The sequence below is a fragment of the Dipodomys merriami genome, unplaced genomic scaffold (genome assembly GCF_024711535.1).
Source record: "Dipodomys merriami isolate MVZ:Mamm:240054 unplaced genomic scaffold, mDipMer1.0.p SCAF_7, whole genome shotgun sequence".
Taxonomy (NCBI): Eukaryota; Metazoa; Chordata; class Mammalia; order Rodentia; family Heteromyidae; genus Dipodomys; species Dipodomys merriami.
The window spans coordinates 51,573,224-51,590,868 of record NW_027206290.1 but is presented as its reverse complement, the minus strand read 5'-3'; the positions used below and the strand labels follow the sequence as shown (position 1 = coordinate 51,590,868).

The window sequence follows — 17,645 nt, the reverse complement described above, 5'->3', positions numbered from 1 at the left end:
CGGTAACTTTTATCAATCTCAAGGTTTGTCTGCTTATTAACTTTGGTCATTAATGGCATAGACATTTGAACATCCTGTTTTATTGGAAAAAAAATTAAGCATGAGTTGTATCAGATGTTCCTTTAAAGTCAGGTGTCCATTCTTTTTGTTTTTCCTCTATCAAATGTGGTTTTTATTCAACTGACAAGCACTTTCCTACAGCTGCACTTGTGGAACATCACATGGCAAAAACAGGTTGTTTTTTTCTCTAGGCTTTTTTTTTCCTTTTTTAAACCTTATTAAAAATGAGATTGGTCCTAAAAATATAGAAAGAAAGAAATTTAAATTCACAAAAAACTGTACATTATCAAAAAGTCACTAAAACACCACATTTGGTTATATAAAAAGTCAGTGCCTTTTGTTGTAAAAGGAACATTGAAACTTGGTGTTGATGGTGTGGTTTTTTAAGCTGTTATCAGACTAATGGGGAGGGAAACAGAGGGGTTGGGGGTGGGCTGTCCTTTTACTTTAACCTGCCTTCCTTAACAAATACACAATATGGAAAATCCACCTAACAGGTGTCCATTCTTGAGATATGAATTCGTCATTGCTAATACTTTTTACGCTTAGAGGAGTCAGTTTTAGAAGTGTTTTTCCTTCTGAACAAATATCTTTAAGATACTTTTTCTCAGACCCAGGACATAATATTTATTTGGACACCCTACCCCATTTAATTCCTTTGACTAAATGTAGCTTATCAAGGGAGTATGAGGCTTAGAGACTGCCTGAATACTTTAATCAAGTTTTTAATACAGTGCTAATCTCTGATTCATTTTCCCTTATCTATTTCTGCCTCAAGATGACTAAAGAAAATGAGGGGCATACCTGTGACAGAATAATGAAACTTTAAAGGGAATAACGTTCTGATACATGCTATAGCATAGATAAACCTTGAAAATAAATGGTATAAGTCAGACACAAGAGGACATGTGTTATTGTTTTATTGATGGTGCCTAAAATCAATGAATTAACAGATATAGAAAGCAAAAGCATCAGGCACTGGAGTGCAGAATAGAGAATGGTTGTTTAATGCATACAGTTTCTGTTGTAGATTCTAAAATAAACAAGTTTTAGAATTGGTATGCAGGATAGCTGTACAACATTGTGAGTATTTTTGTGTTTTTTTTTAACGTGTTTTTTGTTGTTTCTGTTTTTGGTTGGTTGTGGGGCTTGAACTCTGGGCTTGGGTCCTGTCCCTGCACTCTTCAGCTCAAGGCAAGCGCTCTACTGCTTGAGTTTAATGTGTTTTTTTACATGGGGCTTGAACTCTGGGCCTTCAGCTCAAGGCTAGCACTTTACCACTTGAGCCACAGTACCACTTCCAGTTTTCTGAGTGGTTTATTGGAGATGAGAATCTCAGGGACTTTCCTGCCCGGGCTGGCATTGAACTGCAGTTCTCAGATCTCAGCCTCCTGAATAGCTTGAATTACAGGCATGAGCCACCGGCACCCAGCTGTGAATGTTTTTAGTGCTATACTTGCTATACATGGTCAAAAATTGTTAATCTTTCTGGGTATGGTGTTAGACTCCTGTAATCCCAGCATTTGGAGGAAGAGACTTAGAGGGAGGCCATGATTGATTACATCATGAGACCTATCCTTAAAAAACAAAACCAATACAACAGTAAGTTAAATTGGTAAATGCCCTTATACATATTTTTCCATAATTTTAAATTAGGCAAGAACCATCATAAGGTATCTTGAGAAGGTTTCTAAGGATAGTATCTGCAGTTTTAAAATATGTAAGAGGCAAATGACCTTTTCTAGATCCTTCAATCTTTACTGCTTAGTGCTCTTGCCACATGGAGGACATGCACCTGTCACCAGAAGGCTGAAAACATGCTGCCTCCATTTAGAGTTCTTGGCAGGCAGGAGAGGAACCATGTGAGCAGATGTAGGACAGGTAAGACCAGGGAAGAAGCTGGTGTCAGCCATAGTTCACCTTCTTTCAAAACGGTCTGGCATATCAAACCAAAATCTTTTTGAAAACAAGATGTAAGATACCAGTGAAAGATCTGTGTCAAAATCAACTCCTGCTGACTCAGCTTTGCCACTAGTAGAGTATGTTAGTCATCACATGCAGGGGTTGGCAACAATGTGGTCCCCTGAGACAGTACATTGCTTCGAATTTGGAGATTGTATAGGTTAAGAAGTAAGTTCACCTTAAGGGGTAGTGAACTTAGTTCTAGATGTAGCATTTTCCAAATATTCCAATCTCTAATTGATGATCTGTGGAGGCCTGTGGAAAGTTGCATTTTTGTCTTTGGATGAGGGGTGGGGGGGGGGGGTAATTTTTTTGTACTGGTCTCAGGGCTCAGGCACTGTCCCTAAACTTTTTTTTTTGCTCTAGGCTAGGGTTCTGTCATTTGAGCTACAGCTCTACTTCTGGCTTCTTAGTGGCTAATTGTCTTTGAACCACAATCCTCAGATCTCAGCCTCCTGGTGTTGGATTACAGTTGTGAGCCACAGGTTCCTGGATGTTTCTTTTTTATTAATAAAAAACCAACAACTGAAAAACATTCTTATTGACTTGACATATGGTGCTGGAATTGAACCCAAAGTGTCACGTATGCAAGGCAAGCACTCTACTACTGACCCCTCAACCCCACCGCCCCAATATGTTCTTTAGCATTAGGGAAATGAAACAAATTTGATAGGAATTTTACTTGTTTAGTGTGTCTGGACTTGATGTGTCCAGGTTGAGGAGGAAATGCCCATTTGCAACCTTGTAGTTGTTTCTAAATTGACCTTTAGGTTTTCCATATCCCATATCATCAAATATGGAAGCAATGAGAGGTATGGCTGTTAATAAGATAGATCAACTTGGGCAGAAAGGTGCAAATGACAGCAGGCTGAAGTTGCGTGGCCATTGTCTAGTTTTCAGGAAACTTGTTTCATATAGGGAAGCAGCCCAACAGCCCTGGGGACCCTGTGGAGAATAAAGAAGAATGGTCATGTATTCATTCATTTCATCATGCATTTATATGGGCTCAATCCAGGTCAAAGTGCTGGAGTTGACTTTCCTAGAGAGTAGATAATTGAATGAAGACTGAGGCTGTATGCAGGTATTAATTACAGAACAGAGGGGAACAGAATGGGATGTTCAAATGGTCTGTGGTAAGGAGCATATGGCCAATGCCAGATGAAAGTCAAGATCAAATGGTATAATCAGGCAAGTACTGGCCAGATCTGTCCAGCTTTTGCAAAAGCCTCCATTACATCTAGCCCCACCCCATTTATTCTTCAAACACACTTCTCCACAATCACTTTTGGATGTATGAAACCAAAGACATGCTTCTTAATCAGAATTCATATTTCATTCCATATATATTACTCTATCTGCTAAGAAACAGCTCCTTTGTCAAATTGGAGAGATGTTGTGTTCTGGGCAGAATCAGTGGTCTGGGAGTTCAAATCTAGGTTCTGTGCTTTCTAGGATTCTCTTTGTGAGAATCCTCTCTATTAAACCTCTGTATGCTTCTGTTTTCTCATCTATAAAAGACAGATACTGCTCCCTTTTAGAGTTTTGAGAAATGAGTGACACCAGTAACATTACAAGCATGGGGCCTCACTCACTGTAAGGCAGAAACATGTTGTTCTTGTTTTCTTTTTCATTATCCCAACTAAGATTAGTTTGGAGATAGTGCCAGGAAGGGGATACGCTTACAGAAAGGCCTTGGATTGCTCCTGGATTGTAGGAAGCAAACAGAACTCTTTCTTGAGTCTAGAAAAAATACTTGGGACTCAACAAATGGAGAATGGTGCAAACTGCCAGTAAGGCTTCAAGGCATAAAAACAGAGCAGGCAGGAGATAAAGAGCCCAAAGATGTGAGCTTATTTGAGGCATTTGAAGATTTTTTTTTTTTTTTGTCATCCATCAGGGGCCTGGAAACCAATCCCCCATAAATATTGAGAAATGACTGCACCTATAAATCATTTACCTAACAGAGGACTTTTAATCTAAAATGAGAACTACAACTCAATAATAAGACAGAACATAATCCAATTTTAAATTGAGCAAAGGGGCCAGGAGTGACTGCTCATGTTTGCAACCCCACCTGCTTGAGAGACAGAGATCAGCAGGGTCACGGTTTAGGGCCAGCCAGGCAGACCTCATCTCAATAAACGGTCATGGTGGTGTGTGGATGTAACCCCACCAATTCAGGAGGCACAACAGGTAGGAGGCTTGTGGTCTAGGATGTCCCTTCCCATCTCCCCTAACACCCTCCCCCTTTCCCCAGACGCTTTTCGAAAATTAAAGCAAAAAAGGGCTGGAGAAGTGGCTCAAGTGGCAGAAGGCCCCAGCATTCTGAGTTCAAGCCCTAGTCCTTCAACAAGAAGACAAAAGGAGTGGGATACAAAGGGCTTGTGAGTTCACTCCCCACGGGAGATGTACAGATAACTAGTAAATGAAGGAAGTAAATGAGGCAGATCACTTTTGGGAAAGGCGCACCCAAGTAAGGGCTAGTGCAGGCAGAGGGTTTCGGGCCCACGAGAGGCTAGAGAAGCGGGAAGTTGTGTGCAAGGCTGATTGTGGAGTAAGGTTCAGGTCCCGGGGCGCCAGGGCCTCCGCCGAGGAGGCGCCGCAGCAGAGCAGCGCCAGGTCGCAGTGCCCCGGCCACGGGATCCACGCCAGGCCGCGTCCAGAGTCACTGCGGTTATGTGCCACGCCCCCTCTTAGCCCCGCCCCGCTCTGCTGGCGCCGTGGCTGCCTTCAGCGCAGGCTCAAGCTTCGGCTCTCCGCAGGTGACGTGTCAGGCGCTCCAGTCAGACGCCCCGCCTAGCTTACGTCAGATCACGTAACTTGTCTGGACAGCTTTTGCAGCTGGACGTGCGCGCGCAGCCCCCTCCTTCACCCTGGAGGAGGTGGGGCCCACAGGGGGCGGGGCTGTGCCCGCGGGGGCCAATAAGCGGCGCTCGCGCTGGACTTCTCCCCGCCCCCCCCCCCCCCCCCCAGGCCGGCTGTTCCTGTGGGCCTGGTCCAGCGGATGGTGGCGAAGGTGGCGGGGGTACCGGCAGCGAGGTGAGCGTGCTGTGGGCTGGACCCTGCTGGCTTCTTTCTTCACCGCCGCCTCCGGACTGGCCGGTGTGGTCGGCTGTCCGGAGGAACGGCGAATTGGGGGGTGGGGGGGGGGGGTGGATGCAGTAGAAGCAAGGCTGGGGACCGCCCGGGCTGAAGTCCAGGCCGGATCATGCGGTCCCGGATGCCTGCGTTAGGGAGGAGGTTTGACCCTGGTTGCAGTGATTTGTTCTTCCTCCCTTCGGTCCTTCAGGGTGCTGCGGGGGAGTCGGGGCGCCGGGGGCTGCGGGGTGGCGGCTGACTCGGGGCGGGCGTAGCGTGGTCAGCGCGGCGACCCAGGCTTTAAGCCCAGCAGGAGGACCAGGCTTTCTCTGCGGAGGGCGGGAGTTGCGGAGAACCGGGTCTTCTGGGGGAGGGGCCTGGCCCGTGCACCCCGGGACTCTGAGGGCTGCCCGCTGACCTTAGTGCCGATGCTTGGCGCCCCGAGAGGCAGCCAGAATGCGAATGAACTGCAATGGGACACACACTGCCGGCACCAGGCCTCGGGTAACCTCTGCTGTGACCTGTTACCTGCTCTCCAGGCAAGAGGCAAACTAGGAAACCGTGCTGAAAACCCACTTTGTGAATTGAGAAGTCGCTGCCAGGCCACCTGTAAGGACTTAACGCCCTCTCCCAGGATTGATGGCAGAGAACTGGGGAAGTCGGGACTGGCGATTTAGGGCTTAAGGCTGAGGGAGCCATCTGTAGCCTTTTGTTGCCAGGCTGCTGTGGGATCACTGAGAGGCTGTTGGCTCCCCGCCCCCGCCCCCACGGTGTCCTTTGATTTGGGCTTCCTCAGTGTTCTGCTTACTAGGGAGTGAGTCTCCTTCAGGCGACATTGCTCTGGCCCCCTAGGTGCTGGTTCTCCATCTGCATGCCAAAGAGGCCATGTTTGGGGGCTAGTGGTTGTGGGATCAGAGATGGGTGGGGTTAAGTTTTCAGAGATGTTGAATCCAAAGTCATGTCTAAAATCTGGGTGATGGGTAGCAGTGTTTGGGATGGTGGAGGAACCAAAGCTAGACTTGCTAGAGGAAGGCAGATTCTGGGAACTGAAAGTCAGGATGAATCTTGAGGGGGAAAACTGGTTCTCAGGAAAAGCACAGGAACGAAGTGGGGGTGGGGCCCAGGAGAGGAGGTCTTACAATGCTTGGAGACTGCCTGCTGTAAAAGTAGCTCTGGGCATATGCCAAGCAGAGGTATACTGAGCCCAAAGAGTCTCACCAGGCTCAAGCTTCAGTCCTTACAAACTGCTTGTATTTCCTCATCTGTGAAGAGGGGATCAGAATAGTAGCTCTTCCTGTGTGTAGGAAGCCTGCAAGTTTCAGGCACAGTTGTACTTATTGAGGTGCTGCACTCATTGAATCCTCACAGTAACCTGTGAGCCTTGGACAGAGGTGGAAGTCAAGGTCCAGAGAGTTTGAACTTGTAAAAGCTATGGGACCACCATGCATTATTTCAGTAGAATAACTGTAATTTGAATTATAATGTGTTTAGAATTATGATGGATATGGGAAGGTTTCCTCCTTGAAGGGACAAAGTTTTATCTGTTTATTTTAGTGACAGAAGTGATTAAGTTTTATTCCCAGACAGTGGCATATATGTGTTTCATTTTCATTATCTGGTTTCCTGATCAAAGAATGAGATAGTAATGTTGCCATAAGTGTTTGAGTCAGTGACCTGGATAAGCAAATGACTGCTTTAATGTATTTCACTAGTCATTTGTATTTATCGCTGGGGAAAATCTTGCCAATTTGGATGCAAATGTCATATGAATATTCAGGAACTTTCAGAAACCTGCTAAGAAGTGGAATGTGATTTGAACCTTTCAATGAGAAAATCTAGGTTGTTAATCCCTTGAAGAGCTGAAATAAGTTTAACAGTTTCTAGCCCTGTTACTCCTGTGGCTGTGAATGCGTGAAACAACTCTTGTTTTTGTTTTTTAAAGCTGTTCGGGGGAAGAAGAAAGATGGAAAGTGGTGCAGTTCTGCTGGAATCAAAGTCCTCGCCTTATAACCTTCTGCATGAAATGCATGAGCTGCGCCTTCTGGGCCACCTGTGTGACGTCACAGTCAGTGTTGAGTATCAGGGCGTCCGGGAAGACTTCATGGCCCACAAAGCAGTATTGGCAGCCACCAGCAAGTTTTTTAAAGAGATGTTCCTTAATGAGAAGACTGTAGTTGGTACCAGGACTAATGTCTACTTAAATGAAGTGCAAGTTGTTGACTTTGCTTCATTTCTGGAGTTTGTCTACACCGCCAAGGTACAAGTAGAAGAGGATCGGGTGCAGCGGATGCTGGAAATGGCTGAAAAGCTGAAGTGTTTGGATCTATCAGAAACATGTTTTCAGTTAAAGAAGCAGATGCTAGAGTCAGTTCTCTTAGAATTGCAGAATTTCTCAGAATCTCAGGAGGCAGAGGTGAATAGTGGCCCCCAGGTCACTGTTGCCCTGGGCTCTAGGACAAACGCTGTCACAGCCAGGGACTATGCTCACTCCACTGGCCTTATAGATCCCACAGATTACCCAGTGGAGAAAGTCAGCAACGGCCAACCCCCAGATATGCCACCCAGGAAGGCCAAGGAGAAACTTGAGAAGAAGAAGGAGGTGGCTAAGCCCCCCTACCCCAAAATCAGAAGGGCTAGTGGAAGGCTGGCTGGAAGGAAGGTATTTGTGGAAATCCCTAAGAAGAAATACACAAGACGCCTCAGAGAGCAGCAGAAAAGTGCCGAAGAGGAAGTGGAGGACTACAGGTGTCCCCAGGACCAAAGCGCAGACCCTGTGGGCGTGGAGATGGGGCCTGTGGTACAAAACGAGGGTTGCAGTGCTGGCGAGGAGGTGGAGGAAGCGCTGCCCAAAGCCTCAGGGGAAGGGGAAGAGGAAGAGGAACGAGATGGGGAGAGAGAAGGGGAGGACGGGGAGGGGGGGGAGGAGGAGGAGGAGGAGAAGAAGAAGAGCAACTTCCAGTGCACCAGCTGCCAGAAGGCGTTCCTGTACGAGAAGAGCTTCCTGAAGCACATCAAGCACCATCACGGCGTGGCCACCGAAGTGGCCTACCGCTGCGAAACCTGCGGCCAGACCTTCGCCAACCGCTGCAACCTCAAGAGCCACCAGCGCCACGTGCACAGCAGCGAGCGCCACTTCCCCTGCGACCTGTGCGGGAAGAAGTTCAAGCGCAAGAAGGACGTGAAGCGGCACGTGGTGCAGGTGCACGAGGGCGGCGGCGAGCGGCACCGCTGCGGCCAGTGCGGCAAGGGGCTGAGCTCCAAGACGGCGCTGCGGCTGCACGAGCGCACGCACACCGGCGACCGGCCCTACGGCTGCACCGAGTGCGGCGCCAAGTTCTCGCAGCCGTCGGCGCTCAAGACCCACATGAGGTACCCGGCTCCAGGGCAGGGGGGCGAGGGGGAGGTGGTGGCTGGTGTCTGTGCCCAGAGACTCAAAACCGTTCTGGACTTTGAGGTCGGGACCAGTGCTGTCTCCAGACGGTTCGTTTCTGAACCGGTTTCCTCTGGGGCCCGGGAGGCTGGTTTTTAGGTAGCTTTGGAGGTCGGGGTTTAAAGAGATGGCTCCCCCAGCTTCCCAGAAGTGTCTGTGGCCACGGAGGCCGTTGCCCCCCTGGCTGACACATCCAGGCCTCCGGAGAGGCAGAGTTGCCCAGAAATCGCACTGTGAGCTCGCATAGGTGGCAGGCAACACAGTAGCTTCGAGAGAGGCTCTCCATCTTTGGGGAAGAGTTGGGGCTACCTACCCTTCTAGCTCCTTTCCTCTTCATTGGCAACCTGCTCCTCTGGCCACTGGTACCCACCGGTCCATAGTTCACTTTGATGACATTCATGGGTTTCAGGAGGTCCCTGGTGTAGTTCTGAAGTCAGAACAGATCATGTTTTCTGTTCTTTTACTTTAAATTGCTCCATAGTTCTCTTATAGACGTGGGAATTCCAGGCAAGCACCTAAGTTTTTCTATTCTTCTAGGTCTGCCTTTAAATTTAGGCTAGCCTTCAAGGAGGTAGCATGGTGTTTTCATCATCATCTTTTAGTCTGGGGAAGTTTAAGATACTTGTTCCGGAAGCTGGGTGCAAATGACTCATGCCTGTAATCCTAAACTACTCAGGAGGCTGAGATCAGGAAAATTGAAATGTGAAGCCAGTCTGGACAGAAAAGTTCATGAAACTCCATCTCCAAAATAATAAGCAAAGAGCTAGACTGGAGGTGATCACTAGTTAGGTCAGAAAGCTGAGCAAGCATGAGGCTCCGAGTTCAAACTTTTGTGCTGGCAAAAACCAATCAATCAATCAACCAATCCAATCAAAGCCATGTGCTGCTGGCTTACACCTAAAATCCTAATTACTTGGGAGGCTGAGATCTAAGGATTCTGGTTCAAAGCCAACTCAGGCAGACAAATCCTAGAGACTATTTCCAATTAATCATCCAAAAAAAAAAAATCAGAAGTGAAACGGAGGCTCAAATGGTAGAAAGCTAGCCTCAAGTGAATAAGCTAAACAAGAAAGCAGGGCCTTGAGTTCAAGCCCCACCCTCAGCACACACACAGGCACACATCTGACTAACTTGTTTAGTCAAGCTTGGCTGATGGCCTCATCACGCTGGTTGTGATTAAAATGCTACTCCTCAGAAACCAAGTTCTTTCAGCATTTTGAGATTTTGAAAATAGACGTCTTTTCCATACTGGTTAAGTCATATTGTGGAATGATGTAAAATATTTGATCATGTGGTACTTTGTCAGCAAGTTCCTGACTTTTCTAAATGAGGAAGCTTTATAAATATTAGTGTTTCCTACTATTTAGAAGGAATATGCAAAGGCATAGTCTCTTATCTTTGCCTATTCTACAGCATAAATATGGCTCAGGTGTATAGATGATTACACATTATCTTGCACAGAAACTCATTTTTGGGGGGATAGAGATCATAGACTCTTCAGCTGTTCTGTTGGTTATTCTCATCGGGAGTAAATGATTTTTTGTAGAACAGAGTGGAAATTTTATTGCCAAAATTAGCTTTGAAATACACCCTAAGTTATGTGAATGTTGTACTTTCAGAATTCATACAGGGGAAAAACCTTTTGTCTGTGATGAATGTGGTGCAAGATTCACTCAGAACCATATGCTGATTTATCATAAAAGGTGCCACACAGGTAAATACCTACACTGTTGTCATTCAGTGTCTTCCCTAGCCGTAGAAGGAAAATGTCATTGGCTAATTTAGAAGTTGGTGTCTACTGAGGTGATGAAGGTTCAAGTCATGTTGTAGCTTTTCCATCTAGTAAGAACTGATGGTAAGTACTCCTGCTGCTCACAGTGTCACGGCTTCTACCCCACAGTACAACTGGATCTGACAAATGGATTTTAGGTGTACAGCTGTGGGAAATACTTTGTACCATTTTTAGCTTGAAAGTACATTTCCAACAATCTGCCTTAAATAAAATCTATATGTTATTAGTGATCTTCTTGCTATTTTTAATAAGATAGAATTGGAGACATCACAAGAAGTGACTCAGTAAACTGATAAAAATCTACCTCCTGGCTCATGACCTAGCCAGAGGAAGGACTGAATGTATACATTCAGTAGATGATGAATTTTAAAATGTACAACTAAGTATAGTTAATTCTAATTGTATTGAAAATCTTCTCATAAAATCCAGAAGAAAATAAATTATTTATGATAAATTATCATATTAATGATAGTGATAGAATTAGCTTCTTTCTTTCCACATTTTTGGTGACATGATCCTATCTATAATGGGGAAAATTGTTTGAGTTGGCTTGATTTTGGTTCAGCACAATAAACTGAGCCAAAACAAAGCCAAGTTAAGTTTTCATGTGCACTAATGATCAGAATCTGTAAATTGTAGTTATCCTAAACCAGTTCTTCCTCTAAGAACTATTTCAATGGCCTCAAGTTCAAATGCAAGTGAGAGCTGAGTTATTTAATGATGTGAATATCTAGACTGCAGAATGAGTAGAATATGTGTTTAATGGAAGTTGCAATTAGGGACAATGTAGTATTTTAAAGGACGGCATTAGAATTGGTCATTTGATGAAAATATTTATGATTTTACTACTCAATACTTTTAATTTTTTTCTAAATCATAGGTATGTCTCTTAAGTAGATGTGTTCTGGTTGTGAGAACAGAGGACTTAAACTTCAAAAGGATAGTATTTAAGATTGTTCCTTGCCTTGTCCTACAGTTGAGTTGGAGCCGCTACTCTTGAAGTTATCTATAATAATCCATTTAATCTTCCTTCCAAGAGGGAAGGAAGATAAAGATCTACAGAAGCAATTTAAAAATAATCCAAGTCTTCCAAAGAGAAGTGAAATTATTTTCTTGTTTGAAATGACTAAAGTTCTCAAATGTGAGTTGGCTGGACTGTAGTCCAAGAGAACGTTTTACACCAACTTTCAGCAAAAAGCAAGCATCTTGCATGAACAGATATTGTATGATAGTTTTAACTAGAAAGATCATATCCTCCCCATCAAGGGTGTTACGAATGTGGATGTGCCCTTCCCAAGTGTTTTGTATTCTTTTTTATTTTTATTTTTGTCGGTTGTGGGGCTTGAACTCTGGGCCTGAGTGCTGTCCCTGCGCTCTTCAGCTCAAGGCTAGCGCTATACCACTTGAGCTACAGCACCACTTCCTTCCCAAGTGTTTTTAATGCTTGTCTTCTTTTAATTCTATTTCATCTTTTCTTGTAGGTGAAAGGCCTTTTATGTGTGAAACGTGTGGCAAGAGTTTTGCTTCTAAGGAGTATTTAAAACACCACAATAGAATCCATACTGGATCAAAACCCTTTAAATGTGAAGTATGTTTCAGGACTTTTGCTCAGCGGAATTCTCTTTATCAGCACATTAAAGTCCATACAGGTATGGCTACAGTGTCCTCAGGAAGACAGTCCTAAAAGTATTTGGAAGCATGTGGAGAAAAATGGCCAAACTTTGTATGCCACTATGGTATTTTTTTTTTAAACTTTGAGTTTCTAGTTTATTGTTCTGAGAGCCTGCAGAATAGAAGCACTCGTGTACATATGGACGACAGCTACATCCCTTTGGGGTGTGGAGTTTTCTTCCTTCCTTCCTTCCTTCCTTCCTTCCTTCCTTCCTTCCTTCCTTCCTTCTTCTTTCTTTTCTTTCTTTCTTTCCTTCTTCCTTTTTCTTTCTCTCTTTCTTTCTCTCTCTCTCTGTCATGGGACTTGAACTTAGGGCCTGGCTAGTCCCTTTTGTGCTCATGGCTAGTGCTCTACAACTTTGAGCCACAGCTCCATTTCTGGTTTTCTGTTGATTAATTGGTTTCATAAACCTGGCTTTGAACCATGATCCTCATATCTCAGTCTCTTGAGTAGTTTGGACTATAGGTGTGAGCCCCTAGAGCCCAGCTGGTATGTATAGTTTTTTTTGAAACGGTCAAACAGATGACATTGTCATGTGTACATTTAATGTGTATATGAATTCAAATTTTTCTCTTCCTTCATCCTTCCCTCCTTCCCTCCCTCCCCTCCCTCCCTCTCTCCCTCCCTCCCTCCCTCCTTAGTTCATTCCTTCCTCTCTTGTCTACTTTTCCTCTTTTATTTTTTTGTTTTCCAGTACTGAGGCTTAAACTCAGGGCCTGGGTATTCTATAGCTTTTTTACACAAGACTGGTGCTCTAGCTCTGAGCCACAGCTATACTTCTAAGGATTCAAATTTCTTAACTCTATGTTACTTATAAGCATACATGCACACATGCACTGAATTACTATGTAACTTGGAATTTTTACTCCATTATCGTGGTAAACATATCAACTGCAAAATTTTGGCTTGCTGTTGGTGTAGGTGTAAACGCTTGGCATCTTGGGATAGCTTGATTCTTCCGTCAAGTTGGCCTTGGAGTCGTTCCCAACACAGCCTCCCCTAGGTGGGAGTGCTAAGGCTTTCCAGGAGTTTGTACTCTGACTTAATACCGTGAGCTGAAGACATCACCTACCTGTTTTCTTCTCTTCCTGCCTCAGGAGAACGGCCCTATTGTTGTGACCAGTGTGGGAAGCAGTTCACCCAGCTCAACGCCCTCCAGCGCCACCATCGCATCCACACAGGAGAAAAGCCATTCATGTGCAATGCATGTGGAAGGACGTTTACTGACAAGTCCACTCTCCGGCGGCATACCTCAGTGAGTGATGGAGGCCTGTGTGAGAAGGAAGTTCGAAACCCTGCTGGTCCTTAGATACATGACCCTGAGCAGCCAGAAATGCCTGTCATCGTTAGAGGAGGCAGCAGCTGTTTTCTCCCCAGGCATTCTCTATAGTCCCTCTACCCACTGAATAAAGTGAAGGTCCCAGGCCAGCAAAGTCCCTGTTAGACACCTTCTAACAGTGGCAGTGGTAATCAGATGTTTGACAATTAACAGAAAGGGCTTTCACTGCAGTAGAACCAAAATTAAGTTGGAGAGAGACTTTTTTGGGGGTGGGGTTTAGTCTTACAACGTAGCACAGTCTGGCCTAAACTCAGTCTTCCTGCCTCTGCCTCCTGAGTGCTACACTAACAGGTGTGTGCCACCATGTCTGGCTCCAGAGAGACTATTTTACAAGCTGTACTTGTTATTAAATATAGATAAATTGCAAGAGTTACAGAGACAATTATGGTGACTTGTATTTGTGTTTGATTTGTAGATACACGATAAGAATACTCCATGGAAGTCTTTCCTTGTTATTGTAGATGGCTCACCCAAGAATGATGAAGAGCACAAGACGGAGCAGCCTGATGAAGAATATGCATCCCCCAAACTTTCGGATAAATTGCTGTCTTTTGCAGAAAATGGCCATTTTCACAACCTGGCCACGGTCCAAGGTGGTGTACCCCCTGTGCATGAAAACAGTTCTGCAGACACCGCCTGCAAGGCAGATGACTCCCAGGACACACTGCTCGCCACCACCATCAGTGAGCTCAGTGAACTGACTCCACAGACAGACTCCATGCCCACACAACTTCACGCTTTGACCAACATGGAATGAAAGCTTGCAGTTGTGTACCAAGATTGTGTGTGATAGAGATATTCTGGGTAATTCTAGATTAGCTGAGAAAAAGAACTGTGTGCAGAGAGGTGGGCAAGGATGACCACTTACAGATGTTCCTGAACTCCACTCACTTGCATGGCTTTATCACACCACTTTTAAAGCTTTCCTGTAAAATTTCTGACCTGCATGATCTCAGCTACACTTTTTATCAGCAAACAGGGCAGTTAACGTAAGCTCACTTAGTGCTGCTGTAGGCTGTGTGCATCAATCATTCTAATGCTTGATTCTCTTGATATTTAACCACTGCTTGTCTTAACTGCAGAGTACAGAGCATTGACCCAGCTCATGAAATTGCTGTTAATGGTCTTCCTGGTCTCGCCCTGCCTTATACTTCCATGAGTGTTTACTTCTTTGATCCTCTAAGGTATTTTTCTAGTAAGCTGAAATTAGACTGGGTCTACCAATTTTCAGCAATTTCTTCCTTGTGAGTCGAATCAAATCAGCTTTGCTCTGGAGACCCTTGAGTGGGACCGAAGAAATGGATAATTGCAGTCATTCCTCCCTACCCCCGTTTATAGACACTAAAAAAGGAATGACAACTTGAACTCTTATGAGGCATAGTATCTCCACTCACAGCACCTGTGTAGCTGGGGAGTTTGTCATAAAACCACCTTCTGAACTGAAATGTGGTTGTTCAGTTTCATTCCTAAAAATCAGATTAGGTAAAAGCTGTCCTACCAAAGAGTCTAGTAAAATTGTAGTATTTCTTTTCTTTTTCTTTTTCTTTTGCAAAAGACCTGAGAAATGACAAGGCATTAGCATACTTGGGTAGTCATTTTATTCAGAAGTAGCAAAAAGAGGTGACTGGTAAACTTTAGATTTATTAGTATTTTTGCTAGTTTTATCTCTTGAATTCTCTAATTTCCAGAAACTCGAGAGTTGTTCATGTCCACACTGAATGGTTGAAAGTCTAGGAATTGCCACAATCTTCTTTGGGAGCATGTAAGAATCTTTAGAAGGGACCAGAAGCCTCAGCACACTCATCTCTGACTTTGCCTTAATAAGTGGATCATAAAGAACCAGTTACTTTGTCTTAAATGCTCCTTTGGCTATACCACACTGGACTTAATTATTGTTCAAAATAATTCACAATGAAAAAAATTCAATTTTACTTGTTCTTCCTGGCGTTTGGTTCCAAGGCCTTGGTGTGGCTGTGCACTTGTGAAATGCTCTGATTCATGTGTAACCCTTCAACATACCAATTTTAGAAAAGCGCCTTAAAGGGAGAATTCTTTGCTAGTTACTTTTTCCCCTCTATTTTTAATTTATTAAATATTCTGTGAGACACTTTGATTTTTAAAGAGGAAGGTACCTTATCTTTAAATTCCAGGATGAAGACATGGCTACACTGAGACAAACTGAGGTAACTTTGACATTTAAGAGACTAGAGAAGCCACTACCAGGTGTTTTGGGCACTGATGTTTCCACACCTGCTCTTGAAGGTCATAGGACTCTGAATTATGACCTTGCCATTGAATCCTATTTGTGTTTACAGAACAAAACAATAGTGATGGTCACACTACCATTTGAAGCTTGGTAAAAGTGAACCTTCCCAGCAAATGATGTACTGTTTTATGGAATAAAGTCATCTTGATGAGAGAGAATTAAAACAAAATTATTTTGTTATTTACTAGAATTTTTGTCTTGAACTTGTTTCTTTAGAAGTTCTACATAAAATTGTTTAATGTGTTAATAAATGTCTGCTTTGTCAAAGTAAATCTGTCTGTTTACATTATTATTATTTTATTATTTTGTCGGACATGGGGCTTGAACTCTGGGCTTGGGTGCTGCCCCTGTGCTCTTCAGCTCAAGGTGAACACTCTACCACTTGAGCCACAGTGCCACTTCTGGTTTTCTAGTGGTTTATTGGAGATAAGAGTCTCATGGAGTTTCCTGTCTGTGCTGGCTTTGAACCATGATCCTCAGATCTCAGCCTAGCTAGGATTACGGCCGTGAGCCACTGTAATTTATTTAGTTTGTTTACATTATTATTAACAGAGCTGAAGAAAGATGATTCTTTGTTGGAATAAGCATAATGTGCTGAATAACATGGATAATCAACTGTAAAAGCAAGGTCTGTGAGTCTTTACAGAATGCAGTACAAGGTTTGATTTACCAGCTTGGATTCCACAGAAGTCTCCAGCAGGGGAAAACAGGAGAGGGCAAACAGCCCAGCTCAGGCACAGCAGTCTGGGAGCCATGCTAAAAGGTATAAGTGTAAGTGTGCCCCCTGCCCTTCTCTTCACTATAATACCAGCAGGCACTAGGACATGTCCACTATATATATTCTTTGGCTCTTTCCAAGAGGGTAAGGTTATCTGCAAGAGCAGAGAAGCCAATGAACTTTGTAAAACACTGACTGCAGAGGAGTTTGTGAGATGCCTTTTTAGTTTCTTTGAAGTAGTCATGCTGAATGTAAGGCTACCCTGAGCATGTGGGTCCCAAGCATGAAATAATGATGCCTAGATCAATATCCTGCTTCTTGCAGGACATCAACAAAGATCACCGAAGAGTTGGCCTGGTGGTGTTCTAACCACTTTGTTAATATACCAAAGTGCTATGTAGCCTCTGGTGATTTTGCTGTTGCTAAGTATCCAAAACAAATGAAGGAAAGTTTCAGTTTTAACCTGTTCAATGTTATTCCTTGTCACACTTTTTGGGAACCAAAGGAGTGCTTGTCTATCTAACCATACTCAATGGTACTCATTATATTGGAAGTGATTTTCTAGCTGGAGGAGGGCTCCCCTAGCAAAGGACCTTTGTTCACATACAACTGGACAGGAGCAAACAAGAATGAGAGGCCACACAGGACAACACAGCACACTCTGGCAATCTACATAGGCTTCTTATCAAGGCATACAATGGCAGGGTTTGATTTCTCTCTGAAAAGAGTTCAGTAATTAGACCTTCAATGACTAAAAATACCGTCATTTCTGGATTGGGATAGTCTGTGCTGCCATTCATGTTTGAATTTTCTAAAGTAGTCTGAATACATACTTTCATCAGAATCAATGCTCTGACAAGATATATCCGTGCTACCTCCCCATGTAGGTTCTCTTCCTAGAACCCAAGTGGTTCATGGCTTGATGCTTCCCAGGGCATTGACTATCCCTGGGCAGACCCCAGAGAGAGTAAAATGTCCACACACCTAATATTCCTTACTTTCAGCCTTAGGAGTTACTGGCCTCCCAACAAATCAACCACCTTTCAGCAGGCACTCCTCCATCTAACTTGCAAGTGACAGCAGAGTGCAAAAGGTTCCAAGGCTGAAATGAGTGAATTTGGCAGTTACCATGCACACTCAGCAGACTGCAGCAACAAAAGGCACCAGGGTTTCCTCTGAATCTCTGCCTACATGACCACTGTAGTGCCCTCAAATTCCCACGGCGCATGATGCCTAGAGAACTGCAATGCCACTAACTGAAGATCAGGTGAACAGCCTCAAGGAAGCTACATTTGCTCTGTGTCAATTAGGCAAGATTAGTCAACAGA

At 44.3% G+C, this 17,645-nt stretch overlaps 1 protein-coding gene across 2 annotated transcripts; it reads left to right on the top strand.

Annotated features, from left to right (window-relative positions):
* The first annotated feature begins 4,996 nt into the window (after positions 1 to 4,996).
* On the top strand, positions 4,997 to 15,861 carry Gzf1 (GDNF inducible zinc finger protein 1). Of its 2 annotated transcripts, none has more exons than XM_070006649.1 (6): positions 4,997 to 5,061; positions 7,043 to 8,469; positions 10,150 to 10,244; positions 11,804 to 11,971; positions 13,092 to 13,249; positions 13,795 to 15,861. In XM_070006649.1, the coding sequence occupies exons 2-6, from the start codon at positions 7,064 to 7,066 to the stop codon at positions 14,032 to 14,034; spliced, it is 2,067 nt and encodes a 688-aa protein (XP_069862750.1). In that variant the 5' UTR covers positions 4,997 to 5,061; positions 7,043 to 7,063; the 3' UTR covers positions 14,035 to 15,861. The 2 variants fall into 2 exon arrangements, with proteins under 2 accessions (XP_069862750.1, XP_069862748.1); XM_070006647.1 differs by having other exon boundaries at positions 13,749 to 15,861.
* The last annotated feature ends 1,784 nt before the right edge of the window (positions 15,862 to 17,645 follow it).

Bases quoted from the DNA above. Each gene is read 5' to 3' on its own strand.
- Gzf1 (XM_070006647.1), top strand. From the start codon at position 7,064: ATGGAAAGTGGTGCAGTTCTGCTGGAATCAAAGTCCTCGCCTTATAAC. The intron at 11,972-13,091 runs GTATGGCTACAG...TTCCTGCCTCAG, and splicing joins GCACATTAAAGTCCATACAG to GAGAACGGCCCTATTGTTGT. The intron at 13,250-13,748 runs GTGAGTGATGGA...TTTGATTTGTAG, and splicing joins CTCTCCGGCGGCATACCTCA to ATACACGATAAGAATACTCC.